Source organism: Aythya marila, assembly GCF_965140915.1.
Source record: "Aythya marila genome assembly, chromosome: 3".
NCBI classification, from domain to species: domain Eukaryota; kingdom Metazoa; phylum Chordata; class Aves; order Anseriformes; family Anatidae; genus Aythya; species Aythya marila.
Window position 1 is genome coordinate 29,944,787 of NC_139044.1, and position 19,116 is coordinate 29,963,902.

Below are 19,116 nucleotides of genomic sequence, written 5' to 3' on the forward strand. Positions count from 1 at the left end.
AGCTGCTGCACTGCACTAATTGCCATCTCGGTAAGCCCTGGGGACAGACTGGATCCCTGTGCACAGTTCTGGGCTGTGGAAGGGCTGTGGCAACGTCGAGTTCGTGCCGCAGTGCTGTGTCTGAGGGCCTGCTGGGGCACAGGGGTGCGTGTGGTGGCAGCGGGCACAGGAACAAAAACCTCGCTGTGGGGCGGCCGCTCCCGGGCCCACCCTGCCCCCGGCCTACAGCTCCCGTCAGGCCCTGCTGCGCTACGCGCGGCGCCGCGCCGTTGTTTTGCGGCGCGAGGCATGCTGGGAGCTGTAGTCGCTGCGCGGCGCCATCCCCGCCTCCTATTGTGGCCCGGCCCGCGGCGCGCCGGCAAGGGCGGGGAGGGAGGAGGAGGAGGAGGAGGGGGCGGTCGTCGGGGCGTCGCCGCCGCCATGGCCGGTTGTTGTCAGTCGCTGGCAGCGGGGCATGGCGACGGCGGTGAATGAATTCCCCGGGCGGCCGAGGGAAGAAGAAGGGCTCAGCCGGCTGCGGCTCCGCGGCCTCCCCCTCCCCGCCGCCCGGGCCGGCTCCCCCCGTGGCGGGGGCGGCGGCGGCGGCAGCGGCTGCAGCAGCGGCGGCGGCGGCGGCGTCCCCACGGTCCCCCCGGTGCCCCCGGTCGCCGTCGGCGCAGAAGCGGAGCCTGTACTACTTCTCCTACCCGCTCGTCGCCGCCTTCGCCCTGCTGCGCTTCGTGGCCTGCCAGCTGGGGCTGCTCCTCGCCTGGCTCTGCGAGCGCCTCTCCCGCGGCGCCCTCATGGCCGCCAAGGGCGGCGGGGCCGAGCCCGGCGGGGCCGAGCCCGGCGGGGCGGCCGAGAGGGTGCGGGCCTGCCACAAGCGGGCCTTCGAGTGCATCTCCCTGGCGCTGCGCATCGACGAGGATGAGAGAGGTGAGGCGGTGCTCGGTGCTCAGCGGCAGGCCTCGGAGTGCGCTCCCGGCCCGGCTTCGGGGAGGAGGAAGGAGGTTGGAGCAGTGCGAGGGGCCTTCGGGAGAAAGGGCCTGCTGGAGGGGCCATAAAACCGAGTGTGCGTGCCTGGCTGTGCCTCCACAGCTTGGGAGTGGCGGTGGAAATCTCTGGGGAGGGGGGGGGGAAAAAAAAAAAGAGCGTCATGGGCATCATGGTTAGCTGCCAAGGGATGCGCGGCCCCGGGGGTGGCCGTGGCTGCTCAGTGCCAGGTAGCCAAGCGTCCAGCTGGCAGGTACAAGCCACAGCAGGTAGCTCGGTGGTTCTAAGGGTAAACCTTCGGATCCTGAGCCTTGTCAGTGATTTGCTTCATGGATACTTTGTCACGTATGAATTAGTTGCACAGGTCATGGATTTGAAAGAGAAAAAACCTCTGCTGCTAGCACAAACAGTTGCAAAGCTGTTTTAACCCTGCAAACGCAATAGCCATTTCATGGAGAAAGGAGCTCACTTTGTTTTAATGCATAGCCTTGTTATTTGCCTATCTGTTTTCATTGGCTGTACCACTGGAATATGTGGCATAGTTTTTAATTTATTTGTTAATTAAATAGATTTTCATAAATTCCAACAGAAAATAATATGCCAGGTATAGTATATGAACATTGGGATTTCTGGACTGCTTAATACCCTGTCAGTTACATGGAGTTGTTGCTGTTCTGGAGGCTGTGCATACTTCAGTAGTTATCATATCAGTTCTGATAACTTATACTCCTAAATCATTGTTGAGTTGTTTTTTTGTTTGTTTTTTTTTTTGCTTTGGTATTTTCAAAATCAAGCTTAATACTTCATTTTTCTCTGGGCAATCACACTGAGGCAGCAGCAACTGTGGTGAGTTTTATGGAAACCCCAGCGAGCAGTTGAGCACCCGCAGAGCTGCTCACGTATTCCCTTCAGCAGGGTCAGAGGAGAGCGGAAGTGAGAAAACCTGTGGGCTGGCGTGAAGGCAGTTCCATGAGTGAAGGAAAGGGGAGAGGAGGGAACAAGTGATGGAAAGGCAATTGCTCACCACGTATTTGCACACAGAGCAATGCCTAGCTAGTTTCTGAGCAATGAAGGTCAGCCCCCTACATGTACACCAGCCCTGTTCTTCCCCTACCTGAGTCTTTATTTCTGAGTGTGGCATTATATGACACAGAATATCCCCGTGGCCAGTTTGGGTCGGTTATTCTGCTGCTGCACTCCCAAGGGAGTAGAGTGAGAAGAAGAAATCCTTGAGGCTGTGCAAGTAGCATTCAGCAACAGCCAAAACATTGGAGCGCTGCCAGTGCTGGTGTAGTCACAAATCCAAAACAAAGCTGCGGACAGGCAGCTATGAAGAAAACTAACTCCTTCCTGGCACATCCTGGACTCGTTTCATGTCTTCATCAGTGAGAGCTGGCAAATTGTTCCGTTTGGACCCAGAGCACGGCCCTTGCAAGCAGCTCGGTTGGCTGTCTCGCTTTCAAAACTCCAGCTAGAAGGTGGAAGTGGGATTTTAATGATGTGCTGGGCACATTTGCAGCTGCTCTTCAGAATAGCAGAGCGATTCAGGCAATAGCAAAGGTGGCTGGAATCGCCTCCAGTTTGATTTCTGATGGCTTTCAGCAGCACTGAATTTACACTGCAGTTGAAACTGCTTCTGTAGGTGACGGGAAACTTAAAAAAGGCTGCAGAGGAGATCAAAGTCACAGCTTTTGCTATCTCATTTCAGTAGCACTCTTTAGCAGTCAGGATATGTGATACTGGTGGGGAGAGGGCAAAAATAAAGCGATTCCCAAGGTGTGTGATGTACGCAGCTCTAGGGAGGCGCTGCTCCTGTGGTTTCTGTTGTTAAAAGAGCAAAGTAAGGAATTGCCTCCCCATGGTAACTTGCCAAATGTTGCTAAAAGATTTTTGCATCTGCAGAGGAGGAAGAGAAAAACCTTAAGAGGCTTCTGGAAATGTATTTAAATAATTTCCTGGCACTGTAGTTTCATAGAAAATAGGTTTGGGAGTGAAGTTACGAAATGGTTTGAATGCAGAAGCAACACAATCTTTGGTACCTGGTATTCAGGAATATTTTTGTTATATTTTCTGAAACAGGGGTAACCAAGATTTCATTCTGGGTTTATTTTTTATTTTTATTTTTTTTTTTCCTAGTACTGGTAGCTTGTTAATGCTAGTCAGGTTTAAGTTGTGGTACCTCATGTGCTATATTCCTTTGTGGAAAAGCACGCTCCGTTATGACATTGCTACCTTAAGAGTGCATGTTTCAGTGTGCAGTGAAATATATCCTGAATAGAGAGTATTTATAGAAAGGGAGGGATGGGAAGTAGATGTGAGTATCTTTGCGATAGGGCACTTGATCTCAGGGTGCCAGGTGGTGCGGGTTCGGTGTGGGCGTGCTCATTGCTGCATGTGCTGTAATTTCCCTTTTGGACGCTGTTGGTACACCAGCGTGCTCCCAGCGCTATGTGCATTTTATTTCACGGAGAAGCTGACGTTCACCTGCAATACAGCAGTTTCGTGATAGGATGAACAAAGACATATTGCTGTGGCAAATGAGCTGCTGTACAAAATTAACCAGAGGAAAGATATCTCCTTTCTCTTGGGGAGTATCTCAGGCTCATTGGTTTCTTTCCTGAATTTCCATGCTTCCAGTGTTACTGTGTTGATGAATATCATTGGAAGATTAAAAGGCATGGCTTGGTTTGATGTTCCAGAAAGAAAAATAATGTTAACTTTACCGTTTCTATTGTGAATATGTGTAGGATACCTTTTTTGCCTTATTTTATTTTAATTTTTCTATGTATATTTTTTTTAGGCGGGATGATCTCTTTAAGGTAGATGGAGAAGGATTCCTAAATCAGGCAAAAGTGATTTGAGGCTGGTGTAATACCTGTTTATAATAGAAAAGCTTATTTGAAACTACATAGCTACAAAGTTGACAGTGTCCCTTTAAATGTTTCTTTAAATCATAGAATTTTGTTCCAATATATCTTCCTTCATGTTACTTGTTTTACACAATTATATGGAAGCATTCCTGAGCTTCAGTTCGCTACGCAAAATAATGGGTTCACTTCCTTTTTAAGCAGGACAAAAGGAACAAGCTGTTGAATGGTATAAGAAGGGAATTGAAGAACTGGAAAAAGGAATAGCTGTCTTAGTTGTTGGTCAAGGTAAGCCAGTTTTGGGTTTTGTGGGAAAGATTTGCCTTATTGATTAATTCTGGTTTATGGCTTCCTCAAAGCGAGAAACTGATACCACTAAATACGGAAGGTGCTAGGAACAGCCTGCTCTATGAATTTATATGGGTGTATTTCTTGTTTCAGCTGTAGGTGAACACTGGTCCATTTCTCTGTGCTACCTTAACATTCTGGTCTGCAATGCATGGGACTCCTACTCCAAATATTCTTGGGTTGTACAAAGTCATAAGCAGTTCATGAAAATAAGTCTTAAGTAAAATACCTTTTTTCTGAATATTTTGGCATTCCCATTAAGAGTCAGGTTTTGGTTTTCCAAAGCTGACAGAAGTGGTTTAGTTCATGTCTTCATTTACTGTCATTTGGAATGGCCTGATGTTGTATTTCTAGATAGCTTATGCCAAAATATCAGAATGCTTCCAACACAGGAAGAAAGTCTATGTATATGGAAACATTTTAAGCTGTAGTCTAGAAGGGAATATGCACAATGGAGAAGTAGCTGTAGTGAAGGACTCAGTAAAAACCTTTGTCCTCAAAATAAGTGTGTGTGTGTGTCTGTGTATATACATATGTACATATATATACATATATACATATGTGTATATATATGTATATATTAAAAAAAAAAAAGAAAGCAAAACAAAATGTAAGATTGCTTTGCCAGACGGCTGTTTTGTTTCTAAGGTATATTTAGAAATGTTTGTGAACAGTATATGCTGACATTTTTCTTACCGAACAGCACCAGTGGCATTTGATACAACCTAAATTACAGAATTGGGAGGAGAAAAAAAAAAGCTTGACTTGAACAGACCACTTTTAAAGTGCTGATATCATTGCCTGTAATTCTATGCCTTTTGAACTGTAAAGGGACACGGTCAACTGAATTTAAGTCTCTTAGTTTTGTCAAAATGAATGATTTTGAATTATACTTGCCTCTCAGTCACTTTTCAAGCTTTTTGAAAATGTAATTTATATGACCGCTGTTTAGAAAAATGTAGTGAAAAGGAGCATATATTAGGTCATGAAGTGTCAGAGAACAGGTTCCCACCTCTCTACAAGCGGTATTGTAAAAGAGACGGTGACAACTAACTTGAAAACTTTATTTAATCAAACTAAATTTGGTTAAATAAAAAGCTTCATTAGTTTTGCAGTGACACTTAGTGGAGGGGTTAGCTAAGGGGTGGGAGGGAGAAGAGGGTTGTCTGGATGTCAGTTTTGTAGCTCTTTAAGAGGTTAATTTGCCAAATTGTGTTTTAACATTGATTTTTCTTTGTAAGGTGATCAGTGTGAACGAGCTCGACGTCTGCAATCTAAAATGATGACAAATTTGGCAATGGCCAAGGATCGCTTGCAGCTTTTAGGTACCAGTTACAATTCATGACTTTGGAAAGTTTTTCATTACTTGCACAAGTTGATGTAATGCGTTCTTCTAAACTATGACTTGTGATTTTTAAAGTGAAGAAGTCTTTCTCTGTGTAGGCTCTCTTAAGTTTGGTTTTTAGCTGAGTATAAGTAATATTTGTCGATGCTGTTGAGTTCTGAAATTTCCTTAGAAAATAGGTGTAAAGGTAACTGAAGTCTTTTTAACACAGCATGCTTGACTTGTAAACTGGACAAGTGTTATAGATGTTGGAGTTAGTTTAGGATTTCTGTGTCAGAACTGTAGTAGAACTTGTGATATATTGCTGATCATGAGTGAGAAGTGCACCTTCTGCAAGTGTAATGTCTTATTCCTCTTAGTTCTGCTGTCACATTTACAAAAAAAAAATATCCTGATTATTCATATGTACTTACATATATACTTAAATAATAATTCTTCTGCATTATGTAGACCATAAGGTTGTGAAATCGTAATTCTTGTAATCTTTTTTTCTGGTAGTGTTCTGTTTAATACCTAGCAGGTAAGATTACTTCTTTTCAGAAGCATAATGTTGCATAGTTTGGGCTTTCCTGAATTTAAGTGGTGTATATAAGCTCTTAATAGAGAGAATAAAGCAGGCAGTCTTGGCAGTGGCATCTTACAGTGCATGATAAACAGAGAAAAGCCCTCCCTTCAACTCACAAATCCACAGCTGTGTGTGCTGTAATCCTCTACCTTGAGAGTTTTGAAGATGCTTCCAGTTCAGTAAGTAGAGTGGAAATAAGGATATATATTGTTCTGTTAGGGTAGAACTAACAAAAATGCTGTTTAACTTGCACGTTTGTAGCTTTATTCTTGCACTGTGGTCTTCTCAGTTCTACTAACGCCCTCTCCTAGCAGCATGTAGAGCTGGCAGGGAAACTTACTTTTTTTCTGTGGTTATACTTTGTGAGTGGTGATTGTCGTGGTTGTCATAACATCTCTGCCAAAGTGAATTCTTCTGGTTTCTGTTGAGTTCCTGGTGTCCTTAGCTCTTTTTGTCAAGATATGTAGGGAAGGTGGAATAAAGGAGGCATGTCTGTAGAACCCTAGTATGTGCGGAAAAGATATCTCACCTACAAACTGCTATTTTGCTCGTTAGGGTTGGGGCTGACTACCAGAGGTAACAGAAACTAAGCAACAAAAAAGTGAAAACGATTGCATGCTAGCAGTATTCAATAAGGCAGGGCTTGTTGCTGACATCCTAATGGCAAGAAACTGTGATTCCTTTAATTCACTGTTCTCTGAACCTTGAAGTAGTAATGTGTCAAATTTTGTGGGTAGTGCTTCATCCTTGCTTGAGTGCCGGCAGTAGCACTTACGAAGTAGAGTTGCTCACTTGCTGTGTTCTGATTGAGAGGATAAAATGGGTAAACTTTGCAGATGAATCTGAAGTCAGTTGAGGTCAAGCTGGTATCCTCATCTTTACCACCATAAAGTCTGATCACATGCCATTTGTATTCTTCATTCAGTGTGAAAGTTGAAAGGTAAGCAGGTAAACTAGTGTTTATTGCATAAGTTGCTGTCCGATATGGTTTTCTATTTTATTTACTTTGACATTATTTGAGGCTTAGTACTTTGTTCAGCTTAGGCTCTTGTTCAGTTTGCACAAAGAATCTGCCTCAAGCAAATACATGGGAGCGAACCTTGGATAGGAAGGAGCAAGTGAAATCATCTGCCCTGTATGAAGGAAAAAGATGTTGTTTGGGGAGATTTGCCAATTAACTTAAATCCCTACAGGCTTGATTGTTACAGATCTATTTGAGTAATATGTGCTTGATTTTACAAGTCATTTTACGTGGAATTTGTGGAAATTTAAGGTGATCTAGAGTTGAATTGCATGTATAGGTCTAAACATAGCTCTCAGCTTGCTACTTAGGGTAACAAATTATCTGGAAGCTTTCCAGTGGTGCCTAGAGATGCCTGTGTAACGGGGCTAAACCTGAGGCTTGTGAGGCTCTTAATTCTGAAGATCAAGGAATAAACTTTTTTTCTCTTGTTATGGGGATTTTCCCTGTTTCTTAAGGGAGAATGAAATAAGTCTTTTATTGCATTAGCTAGAAGGATCAGACATGTTTAAAGTAGACAATCATGTCAAATATCCTGTTTGATAGACAAAGATGTGATTGCAGATTGCTTAAAATTTGACTAAGTCATCAAGCTCAGTGACACTGGTAATATGTATAAAATGAAAATTAAGTTGTATAGATTATAACTTTCACTGAAAAGCACTCGTTCTGTCTTTCGAAGTGCGTTGGATCATCAATGTAAGCTTAACTTACATGACACTGCTGATAGTAGTGGTGGTCTTGGCTTTCCTATTTTGATCCCTATTTGATCTTGTTGTAAATTACTGTCTGGTGTTCTGTTCGCTGAAGCTGAAGGTACTCCAGGAAGGCTTCAGTGGACCTCAGGGTGACTCAGGCACTCTGGCAGTTCAGTGGCAGTGGTGAGTTCTGCTGCCTGTCGGGGGCTTCCAAATGCTACCTCACTGAATTGGTGGGGGCCCTGGTTTTTGAGAGAGACTCAGTGCACAGTGTTTTAAGGGATGCTAGCTGTGCAGTAATTAAGATGAATAGATAAATCCTGCTCTGATAGCCTTCATAGATCTGATTGCTCCTGGATGGCTGGTCACCCATGTTAGAATCGTTTTCTGTTTTCCATTGTCAATACAAAAACTCAGTGTTTTTTTCTTCATAAAGATAGATAATCACCATGTCCAGCGCAACACCACTCAAGTTTAAAGCTGTGTGTGTTTTGCACCATCTGTGTTCTTCAATTTCAGAGAGATTTTCTGTGAGGGGACAGATTTTTGTCAGCACAAGTACATTTCGGTGTACTACGTGTAGCTTCAGGTGCTCTGCTTGAAAGATCTGTGTGGCACATAGCTCCAGTATCTTCCACCAATATCCTATTTGGTAATAATTCTGCCCAGGTACAGACGTGAGCTTTAGTGGACACCTCTGGGGGCTCTTCCAGCTTCTTGGAGGTGCTGTTTTTGTTTTGGGCTTGTGTTACATGATGATTTCTCTTACTAGAAATCAGTTACCTTGAACTCATTGCTAAACGTAATGTTGCATGAATAAGATTACAGCTGCAGTGGTGCTTATTTGCTAGGATAATGCCAATGTCGTATCATTAAGGAGAAATAATGAGATTCTGTAAATGATTGTTATCCTTTTTTTTCCTAATGCCTAGAGACATAGGAAAAAAGCATTAAAATGGAAGGTGATAGTATCCTATTAATCCCCTGGAATAATATTTAATAGCTTTATTTATTCCAGAGGGCTCTGCAGCTCCACTGCCTCTTAAGAAAAGTGATATAATTGCATGATGTCATTTTACGTGCAATAACAAAACTGCATACTAATATGTAATGTGACGGGAGGACACTGTGAATTGAAAGAGGGCAACTTTTGGATTACTTTGTTGTTGCAGTTTTGGAGTTCCTAAATCTGTGCAACTGTTTTGGATATGGCAATTGATAAGTGCAGTAAAACCCCAGTCTCAGATTGCATTGCAAATTGCATTGCAAATCTCAATTTGCATTGAGGCAAGTGGGATCTCCTGAATTCCTGCCCAAGCTAATTGATCTTGTTATGTTTACTCACTAGAGCTTTCTTCATACAGTTCAGAAAATAAACCCTGGGTGCCTGTACTACTCTGAAGTTTGGGTTTTCATACTTGCCTGTGGTTGCTAACCTTTCACTCTAAACTACCTGTCATTCATTTTGGATGTTATTAGTTGGATGTTATCTTTTAAACAACTGGATATGAAGGTACTTCTTGGGAAAGCTGCAGTGTGAGTGATCTGCAAACAGGCAAAAGAAGGAAGGAATCAAACAGTCTGGGAAGAGAACTGTGCTAGATGAAGAAGCGGATTTAAGGAAGTGGTTTTGCTTACTGGTTCTATGCTTGACAAGCTCTGAACGGCAGTCCTCCCTCCAGTCAGGGCTTTTACAGTCTTGGGTGTGAACTTTCTCAGTAGAATTCAGCTTCTTCTGCAAAAGTTCTTTGTTGCCAGAGGACCTCCCTCCTCTACTTGGCCATCTGTTTTCCTGCACCTTGCTGACCAAGTACGCCTTGCAACCTTACCACTGGTGTTTTGCTTTTACAAAAAGGGGTGGGGTGGGCGCAAAATAAAGGTGGAAGATCTTGTAATGGAGCTCAAAAGCAAGGTCTAGGGTGGTTGTTTTTTTTTTTTTTTTTTTTTTTTCCCCAACTGCAGTGGTACAAGCAGGACTGGTGAGCTACACAGAACAAATAGACCTGAGACTTAACTCTTGTTTCAGTGGGATTTGCAGCCTTGTACCTCTTTGATTTATGCTTTGGCTAGTTTATCATGAGTTCAAGTTCATTTCTTTTTCCTTAATCTTTAGTCTTTTAAATCTTGTATTCAGATGTTTCTGAAGTTAATCCTCTTAGAGAGCACAGCTTGCGTGACAATTTTATTGACTTCCTTTTTCAATTATATTTCTAAATAGAAATCTTTAAAGACATCTTTATCATGTCTACATGGTGATTTTATTGAATAAATGAGGTTTCTGTAAAACGTAGATTGGCTATTACTACTTTAGTGAAACATTTAATATGTAGAAAAGTGACAACTGCAAGGAGTCTTCAAAAGTAAGACTGGGGAGGACTTTGAGAAACGGGTTATCAACACAAATCTTAGTAAATGAAATTTGAATGAATCCTGATCGTAGCTTGTGGCAAGTAACTACAGTCACTAAACTGGAAAGATTGTTTTAATGAACTTCACCATAAATGACTACTTTTTAAGCAGTTTTCATTCATGTACATACTGACAGAATTTTCTTTCAACATTGCTGAATGTGTAGAATAGATAGAAATAGTCCTTTTATCTTTAACCCTATGTTGAGCGTAACAAAGCCGAAGCTGACATTTGTGTGTTTGGCATACATAAGTTTTCTTGGTTCATTTTTGGTTTTTGTTTGTTTATTTTGTCCTTTTTCCTCCCTTCCCCTCTGTCTGTTATGTAGAGAAGCTGCAGGCAGATTTGCAAATTTCCAAGCCGCAAATGGAGGTCTATAATGACAGTACTAACCTGGCATGCCGCAATGGACATCTCCAGTCAGGTGGGTTTGGTTTTACCAGCACCTAACAATTAAGGGGATGTTGTTCAGTTTCTGGTATACTACAAGGAAAAATATGCTATGCTGTGTGTTGGCCCCTCAAACTTAAAAAAAAAAAAAAAAATAAAAAAATAAAAATCATATTTCTGTTTTTGTAAAGGCTTTACATTAAATACATCCCATCCTTTCTATGGCTTTGACAACACTGTTTTATTTTGTAGTATGAAGTTCTGTCTTAAAGTAACTATCCTTGTTTCCTATTCATTAAATCAAATATTAGGATCCAAAACTACTTATGAAGACCACATTTTAGAAAATTATTTCTCATGTTATTTACTTAAAGGAATTAAACCTGTTTTAGAACGTGTCAAAAATCAATGTAGGATATATAGGCTATTTAGTGTGCCTACATAAGCCGCTCTTCCTTTATGATATTGTGAGAGTGAATGTGCATTTGCGTTAAGTTTCCTTACATTTCAGGGACTTTTAAGCTGGCAAAGTGATACACAGTTAAAAACAAAGGGGAAAAATGCTTGTGCTAGAAGGATGTTTTTATCCTTTCCTGGAAGTAAATCTCTGTTTGTCTGTGTACAAGGAGTGAAGTTACTGTGATGTTTGAATAGTTTTCAAGGAATGTTTTAAGCCAGCAGTAAGCTATTGTCAGTTGAGATGATGGATGTGATAATTTGTACAGTAGACCATAACATAGTGAAATTAAGTACAATAGTGAGCCAAGAAGCAACAGAATTCACAAAGCTTGTCTATTGAGTGAAGAGTAGTATTCAGGTTTTCAAGTAATTAAACTTGAAGCTTAGTGTAAACTGTATGCTTTTTTTTATTATTTTCAGCACCATTCCTAGTTCTGAAGTCGTCTTAGTGTTTGTTTTATTCTTTCTGATGTATGAGGATTTAAACTAGTGGAACTATGAATGCAGTGATATAAAGGTGCTTAACAAAACACAGTACTTTTGTCAAAACAGCATTTGTAGAAAAGATGTAGCAAAAGTGGTTCTTTGTAAGTTTCTATGTAGACCCTACATAGATCAAATCTGAGAAAACTCTAGTTTAAACGATCTGATAAAACCACTTCACTTTTAACAGGTTGGCTAAAGATTGAATGAGTAAATACATGCATACACACAAACGTTGATAACGTGCTCCATCTGATTCAATGTGAACGGCTTTTCTTAAAACCCATTCCTTCTGATTTTTTTGTACATTTTCTCAACATAATCTCAGAACAGGATGCTGCAGAAGAAGGTCAGCCTGAACCTTCTTTCCTGTTAAAACTGTTACTTGAGTTACTTCCATTTGTCAGTTAAAAAAAAAAAAGGCATTAGTATCTACTGGAGATGAAGAAACACTCTGCCTGCTGCTGGTTTCGGAAAAGCTAAAGGCTGTGTCAGATGGGTGCTGCAGAGTCCCTCTCTCGGGAGTGTAGGCTAACTGGGAATCCTTCATATACTCAGCTCAGTGGGAACTGAGAGGAGGCAGAATGAGTGATTAATTTCAGCAAGACGTCCAGAGGCTTGTTCCATTTCCATTTGCCATTTACCTTGCAAAAGCTAAATTTTGGTTTCATAACATGTGGAAGTCCAGATGTTTACCCAAAGTACTGAACTTTTCCTGCAGCTTTTAGATGCCTGCTATGGCCAGAAAAGACAGCCTATTAATTGTCCTGTGAATTCTTTTTAAGAGGTTCTTGATGCATTCTCTCTCTCTCTCTCTCTCTCTCTCTCTCTCTCTTAGTCTTGTTTATGTTGGTGCTGTGCTTACTTCTTGAAGTATTAGTTCTGCTTCAGTCCATTAATTGTTTTGCCATTGTGCTTCCTTAATGCATCTTGTATTAAGGATGGTGTTTTTCACACTGACAGCTGCACTTATTTAAAAGAATGCAAAATACACAATAAATCCTTAGAAAAAACATAACAAATAAACCAGCAGGTCACTTGGGATTGGATTACTGAGAAAGCAGAGGTACTAAGACAGAAGAGTCAGGTATAAGGTTCATTTTTCTGTCTCTGTGAAGTATTACCTGTGCTATTGCCTAATAAAGCTGGGCTTTTGATAAGTCTAGCATTTCAGGAGGTATGACGTACAGTCATTTGGCTTTAATGTCAAGAAGGGGCCTTTTTGCAGAAGGACTGAAACATAAGAAATGTTTTCCTTTATTTGCTCTTAAAGCTGGGACTCCTTACAGCATCTTTTTGCAACTTAATTCTGCCTGGTATTATATTTTTACTTTTATAGTGCACGGTTCTTACATTTCCAGGGTGTTACTGATTTGAGATTCATGTTTCTTTCAAGATACTATTTCTATCAGCCTTCTAGATAAACATACTTGATTCTAGCAAATGTGACTAACTATCCCTGTCGTCTTCATTCACCGCTTTCTAACTGAACTGAACACTTGGAAATTCTTCTTGAAAATGTGTGTTATGGGAGTTCTGTAAAACTACGTTATAGCCGTATCACCTGCCCTTCAGCTGCAGGAGACTATACAGGAACTTGTCTTAGGAGTGTTAACAAGTAGCCTCAACCCAAAGCTTTATCTTGGAATAAGTATTTTTTTAATATCCATCAGTCTTGAATCAGATGTAAAACTAGCTGTCTTGAATCAGATGTAAAACAATTTAGCTGGATCTCTTTCTTCAGACATGCTTGTTTTCCTTTGTGTTGTGTTTGTTTTTAGTGTTGTTGTTTTTAAGGGAGGTGCAGAGGATTATACCAATCTTGCCAAAGGCAATACAAGATTGTTAGTGTTGGAGTAATTCCAGTATACCATTTTACATTTCACCCATAAATCTCAGCATGATATGCAGTCAGCAAAGGTGTGGTATTTCTCTTAATGATAAAGTTAGTTTGGCACAAATAACTAGTGTTTATTTTAGTTTTCACTTGGTAAGATTTGCTAGTATCTCTCTAATGGTGTGCATATATTGGCAACGTTTTTTGAGTTGTTGCAAAAATTCAGCAATTAATACTTTTTTTTTTTTAAGGAGTTTCCCAAAACAGGAAAACAAATAGCAATAAAATTGGTTTTAACACCATAACCTGGTAGTAGATGTTTGGCTGACATGGCTCTGCCAACTGAGAAAGGAAGACAACTATATCCCTTAGTGGTGTAGTTACGCTACCATTGAAAATACGGAACAGGTTCTTGTTGGCTGCTGAAGTTCTATGTTTTTTTTATTACTTGAATACTTGAAAAATCTGAATGCTATCTTAGAAGAAATTATTATTTTGGGTGATATCGTAAATGTCAATCCTGTATAATATTGGCTTGGAATTGCTGCATGAATTTTGCTATGCAGTATTTGCAGAAAACATGTAGCTATACTTAATTTTATATATATATATATATACACATAATAACTATGTACGTTTCTAGTCCAGTCCATTTTTTTTTCCAACTTGGGGTCCACAGACCACAAAGGAAATTTTCTTAGTCACTTCTGTATGTTATCAATAGCCATATGCAGGGAATTCCTGAGGAATATTCCCTGATGATTTTCAAGGTATCACAACTAAAGGCTGGAAACTGTTCTGCAGTGTTGGAATTGCTGCTGCTCATTTTTATGCTAACTTTTTTTTTGATGTTTAAGGACTTGAAAAACAGCAGAAACTTCTTCATTTAGACAGGTGTTAATAGGTTTTAGATACATAAAAGAAAATATAACTGGGTTGCTTTTAGAAATGCGGAGCATACTGTTATCTTGATTAAATAAGCTAGAGCTGCATGCTTCACAGAATCACAGAAATGTACGGGTTGGAAGGGACCTCAAGAGATCATTGGGTTTCCCTGATTATTTCTTTGTTTCCAGGGGTGTAGTATAACCAACCTTCTGTTAAAGTTGTTCAAATATATCCTTGGTTTGTCTTTAAAAACAGTTAAATATAGTAAATGAATTTTAATGTTTCTTTCTGTAAGGGAGCTTGGAATTAGGCATGTATGTCTGCAGCTTATCACAGTTTAACCAGCAGAAAACCTCACCAAAAATTATGCTCTTTGCTTGTTTGTGACTTCTGATGTGTATATATATTTGGGTGGAGGATTAAGATTGCAGGGCTGTTTTCAGGATCAGAGAGTGATTTCTGTATGATTTAGTGGCATTTGCCAGAAGTCTTAAAGTAAATTACTCTGTCCAGTCAAGAATGGGAGAGTAAAAGTAAAATGTTCAATCTCTGATTACTCTCCCTTGTAAAGCAATAGTTTTACTATTTACAAAAACAATAGAATTGTTTAATGATTTAAATACACTTGAAATACAATGCTCTCTTTTTGTGATCTCTAGGGCCTTCTTTACAATTTTATATGAAATAGTGAAACATTTGGTGAAAGGCTGCTAGAGATACTACAAAGGTTTTATGGCCTCTTGCAGCATATATTAGCTTTAAAAGTATGTAGCTGAAAAATAAGGAAAAGACATTTTATGTAATGAAGCTGTAGGGGCCATCAGTCTGACAAGTGACATACATATATTATTAAACACTTCACACTTCATAAATCAGTAATCTTAGGTAGCCTTTCATTTTGAAAAAGTTTGATCATGCTTTTTTATTTACCCCTTCACTGAGAATTTGTTTATAAAGCAGAGAATGCCTACGGAGTCGAAACTGAACGCCTGTGTTCAAGTCCAGTTCTTCAGCATTTCTTTCTGTGTTCCCCTGTAGGATTGACCACAGAATATATGTGAGCTTAGTGGGTTTGATTCCTGCAGGTACAAGTAGAGAAAACAATCACTTATTTTTAAACCTTTCACACTTCCCTTTCTGGGAGAAAGAAATTATAATTTGCTTTGAAAATTTTGTTTACCCTTTTTTGTTCTTCCCGTGTTTCCAGCTTCCTGAATTACTCCTTATCTGTGCAATTTGTGTGATACTAAAAATGGCAATGTGTGCCTGTATTCTTCTTAATAGGTGGGGAAAGTTCTGGAAAAGGGTGATAATTGAGCAACATGTTAGGGTGAAGGAGTTAAGAGAGAAGTTATTTTAGCTTCTTGAAGCCTTCCCATGTTGACTTCACACCAGCTGTGCAAATGGAGCCTTAAAAAAAAAAAAAGCCTTCTTTTGATTAAATTGGGCAAGTCAAAAGCAGCTGGGGTTTTTAACAGATTAATAAGCTGTGTTTTGAACTTGAGTTACTAAGCATGCCCAATTTGAAGAGCTTTTGACTTGGAAATTACTGTGCAGGAACAGCTAAGTGAATTTATCAGCTCCAAATCTGTGTGTGATTTGGTCAAGTAGCTGCTTCTTGGAAGAAGTAACATCAGATCTGTAAGATAATAGTTAAATGTATTCTTCAAGTTCCCCTGTGTTTTGTGTATTGATGCATCTGCATTATTGATGATAACCCCTGCAGAGTTTCTTTAACTCTCCAAAGGGGTAGATTTGTTACTGAGAGAAGGTTTTAGAAGATTGTTAGCCAAGTAATCCATCACATGGACAACTGCAGACTGTAAGGATTTGCTTGTGGTAATATATGACTTTGTTTAAAGAGGCTGAAAACATGGTAATAACTAATTTGCCTTTTTATGGTAACTCTTTGAAGCATTTTTACTTGAATTTTTAAGCAACTGTCAAAGTGGTATGGCTTTCTACCTTAAAGTATTTTTCACTAAACTGCAATTTTGTAAACAAAAAATTCTTCATAGAGGTGTTAGTCACCTTAAAAATCAGTTTTTGGCCAGTTGTTTAACAAGACCAATCGAGTTTCAGATTTCTAAAATCATACTGAAGAAACTTGTACCTAAAGTCAGTCCTGAGCTTCCTTACCTCTGATGCCATATTTCTCTATCTAATCATAAGGTTTCTCAATCCCTTTTAAAGGATATAAAATAAGGCAGTGTTTACAGTTTACACTGCAGACAACAGTACTGTACAGAGTCCAGTACTGTGCTCCCAGCACACAAAAAGACAATCAGATGGTGCACTCAAATCATGAACAATTCGCCTGACCAGGCTGTGTGCTTGCTTCTTACCTCTCGATGTTCTACACTTGCCAGTTCTGAGCGAATGGACCTCATTGCATCATGTATCCCAGGTGGAGAACATAGAAATCAGGCCACTTCATTTGCTCTAGACCAAAAATGGCCTTCGGTAGCTTGATCGCCTGTGGCCAGTACGTTAAATTACATGTCCCCAGATGAAAGAATGAAAAACCTTCCTGCTCCATCACAGAGGTCGGAGCAAGTATAAGTATGAATGGAATGAGTGGTGATGTTTCAGTTCGGTGGTGTAAAATCTTAAAACTTTATTTGAAGTGTAGGAAGGGAAGCCGTCCATTCAAGTTTACTACTTGAGATTGCTGAAGTGAAACAAAATTGTAAGCAAAAGCTTTCAGTAGTTGCTTCCAGGTATAGCTATTTTAATTTTCCCAACTTCAAGTTCCACAGTAAAACTTGTGTGTGTGGAAGGTGCTGGACAGTGTTAGCTAGTGCCTGAAGTAACTAGCCTGCTAACATCACTTAATGAACAGTCTGAGTCTCAAACAGCTTGAAATTTGCTGTTTTATTATAGTGATTGTTTATAGAAATTCTGGGGAAGAAAAATCTTCTGGCTGGCATTTTAATGACTTCTGTCTTAAGAGAGAGATGCTATTCTTTCCTTGCTACACAACTTGGGTGTCCCTAGCTTTTGTAAGCTGGGTTTTGAAAGCTCCTTAAAAAAAATAATACAAAACTTTAGGATGAAGTTACAATTAATATATCCTTGAAAGTAAGAAACCTCTTCAAAAATTTATATTATTCTAGTGTGATAGTGTACTATCTGTCAACAGCACTATCTTCAAGTTAGGATTGATGGTGAAGGTACAAATGCTAGAAAATGCTCTAATAACATTTGGTTTTCTTTATAGAAAGTGGAGCAGTTCCAAAAAAGAAGGATCCCTTAACACACACAAGTAATTCCCTTCCACGTTCAAAAACTGTTGCAAAAACTGGATCCACAGGCCTTGCGGGTCACCACAGAACACCTAGCTACAGTGGGATATCGACTGCTCCTGCGTCTAGACCAGCAGCAAACCCTACAACTTCAACTCACAAGGTATGGTGACAACAGAGCGCTATATGCTGGGGGAGCTGATGTAAAATCAAGAACAAACCCTGCATTTATTGCTTTTGTGGCAGCATTGCAGTGGTGTGATAGCAACAAGATTTTAAGGAAAAACAAATGACTAAAACCCTAAATTTTTGGACAAGCCTTTTGAAGTAGGCTGCACAGTGGATTTTAGAAATCGGGGGCATTGGGTGGCCAGGTGGGCAAGTGGAGTTGAGTTGTAATGACAGTAGAAGCGTTAATACTTTGTTCTGAAAATTGCATGGGAAGCTGAGGAAAACTGAGCTGGGATAAAAATAAATGTTACTCCCAGTTATGTAGAAGATGGAGGGAAGGGAGGAAGTAATCTCTTGGTCCAGAACTATAGATTTTTGCCCCACATGTTCTTTCTCCAAAACATGCATGCCTAGGTTGTATTGCAACCATATAGAAAAGTAAATGTAATTTAAATTATGGTTGAAATACAAAAGTAAATTCTGTACTAGTAAGAGGAAAAAATGCTGTATTTCTTTTGCCCTATTTGTTTCCTTTTCCTCCTTATTTCTCCACCCTGTCCTACCCCTACAGTAAAGTAGAACAAAGAGTAGAATGTGCAGACAAGAACATCAATGTGGTTACATGTTACTGTTTCTATAACCTGATGGCTTTTAAGTGGCCTGCTGTCAAAGTACTGCAGCAGTAGAAATTCTCGTTTGTAGATATTTAGCATCTGAAACAACGTGCTTAAAAAGTACTAAGTTGTTTTTTATTTTTCTCCCCCCAAGGCTGTTCCTAAAAATAGCAGAACAAATAAGCCTTCTACTCCTACCCCAGCTGCTCGAAAAAAGAAAGACATGAAGATATTTAGAAATGTGGACAGTAATCTTGCCAATCTCATCCTGAATGAAATTGTTGATAGGTAAGTCTGAAGATCAGTAGTCTTTTTCAGAGCAGAAAACCGGTTTTTCGTTCAACAAAATCGTGGTGCTCTTGAAATGGAAAAATTGCACTTCTTGTTTGTTTCTTTTTTTTTGGTTACCTTGTAAAATGAAAGAAAATTCACATATGAAATGCTTATTTTTTGAAATGCATAACAGTGTAAGATGTAGATTTCCTCAAAATAGTTCTTTATAAATCGTCAAATACATTAAATTAGTCAGCTGCAGCTGAAAAGAGTATCTCATTGTTAGGCTAATTAGTATTCCATTTCTTTGTTAGTGGGCCAGCTGTCAAATTTGATGATATCGCAGGACAGGAACTGGCTAAACAAGCCTTGCAAGAAATTGTTATCCTTCCTTCTCTTAGACCTGAGGTAAGCAGCTTGGTATTGTTATTGTTCTGGCAGAATCAATGAAATTTGTTGTTTAACACACAAAGTGGTGATTCTGTTACGCTATCTTTTCTGGTTATGGTCATTATCTATAGTCAGTGTAGC

General features: G+C 39.9%; 1 protein-coding gene across 6 annotated transcripts in view; it reads left to right on the forward strand.

Moving 5' to 3' along the window:
* The first annotated feature begins 417 nt into the window (after positions 1-417).
* The window catches only part of SPAST (spastin), a 36,107-nt gene continuing 17,408 nt past the window's right edge, over positions 418-19,116 (forward strand). For 2 of the 6 annotated variants that reach the window (XR_014317258.1, XM_082757610.1), the window contains exons 1-7: positions 418-915; positions 4,041-4,127; positions 5,429-5,512; positions 10,554-10,649; positions 17,503-17,690; positions 18,467-18,600; positions 18,900-18,993. Coding sequence is in view for 5 of the 6 variants with exons in the window: in XM_082757610.1 (XP_082613736.1) it covers positions 471-915; positions 4,041-4,127; positions 5,429-5,512; positions 10,554-10,649; positions 17,503-17,690; positions 18,467-18,600; positions 18,900-18,993 (1,128 nt within the window). In the remaining variant the exon portion in view is untranslated. The remainder of the gene's footprint in view (positions 916-4,040; positions 4,128-5,428; positions 5,513-10,553; positions 10,650-17,502; positions 17,691-18,466; positions 18,601-18,899; positions 18,994-19,116) is intronic. The other 4 variants (XM_082757611.1, XM_082757612.1, XM_082757613.1 and 1 more) reach the window with 4 other exon arrangements.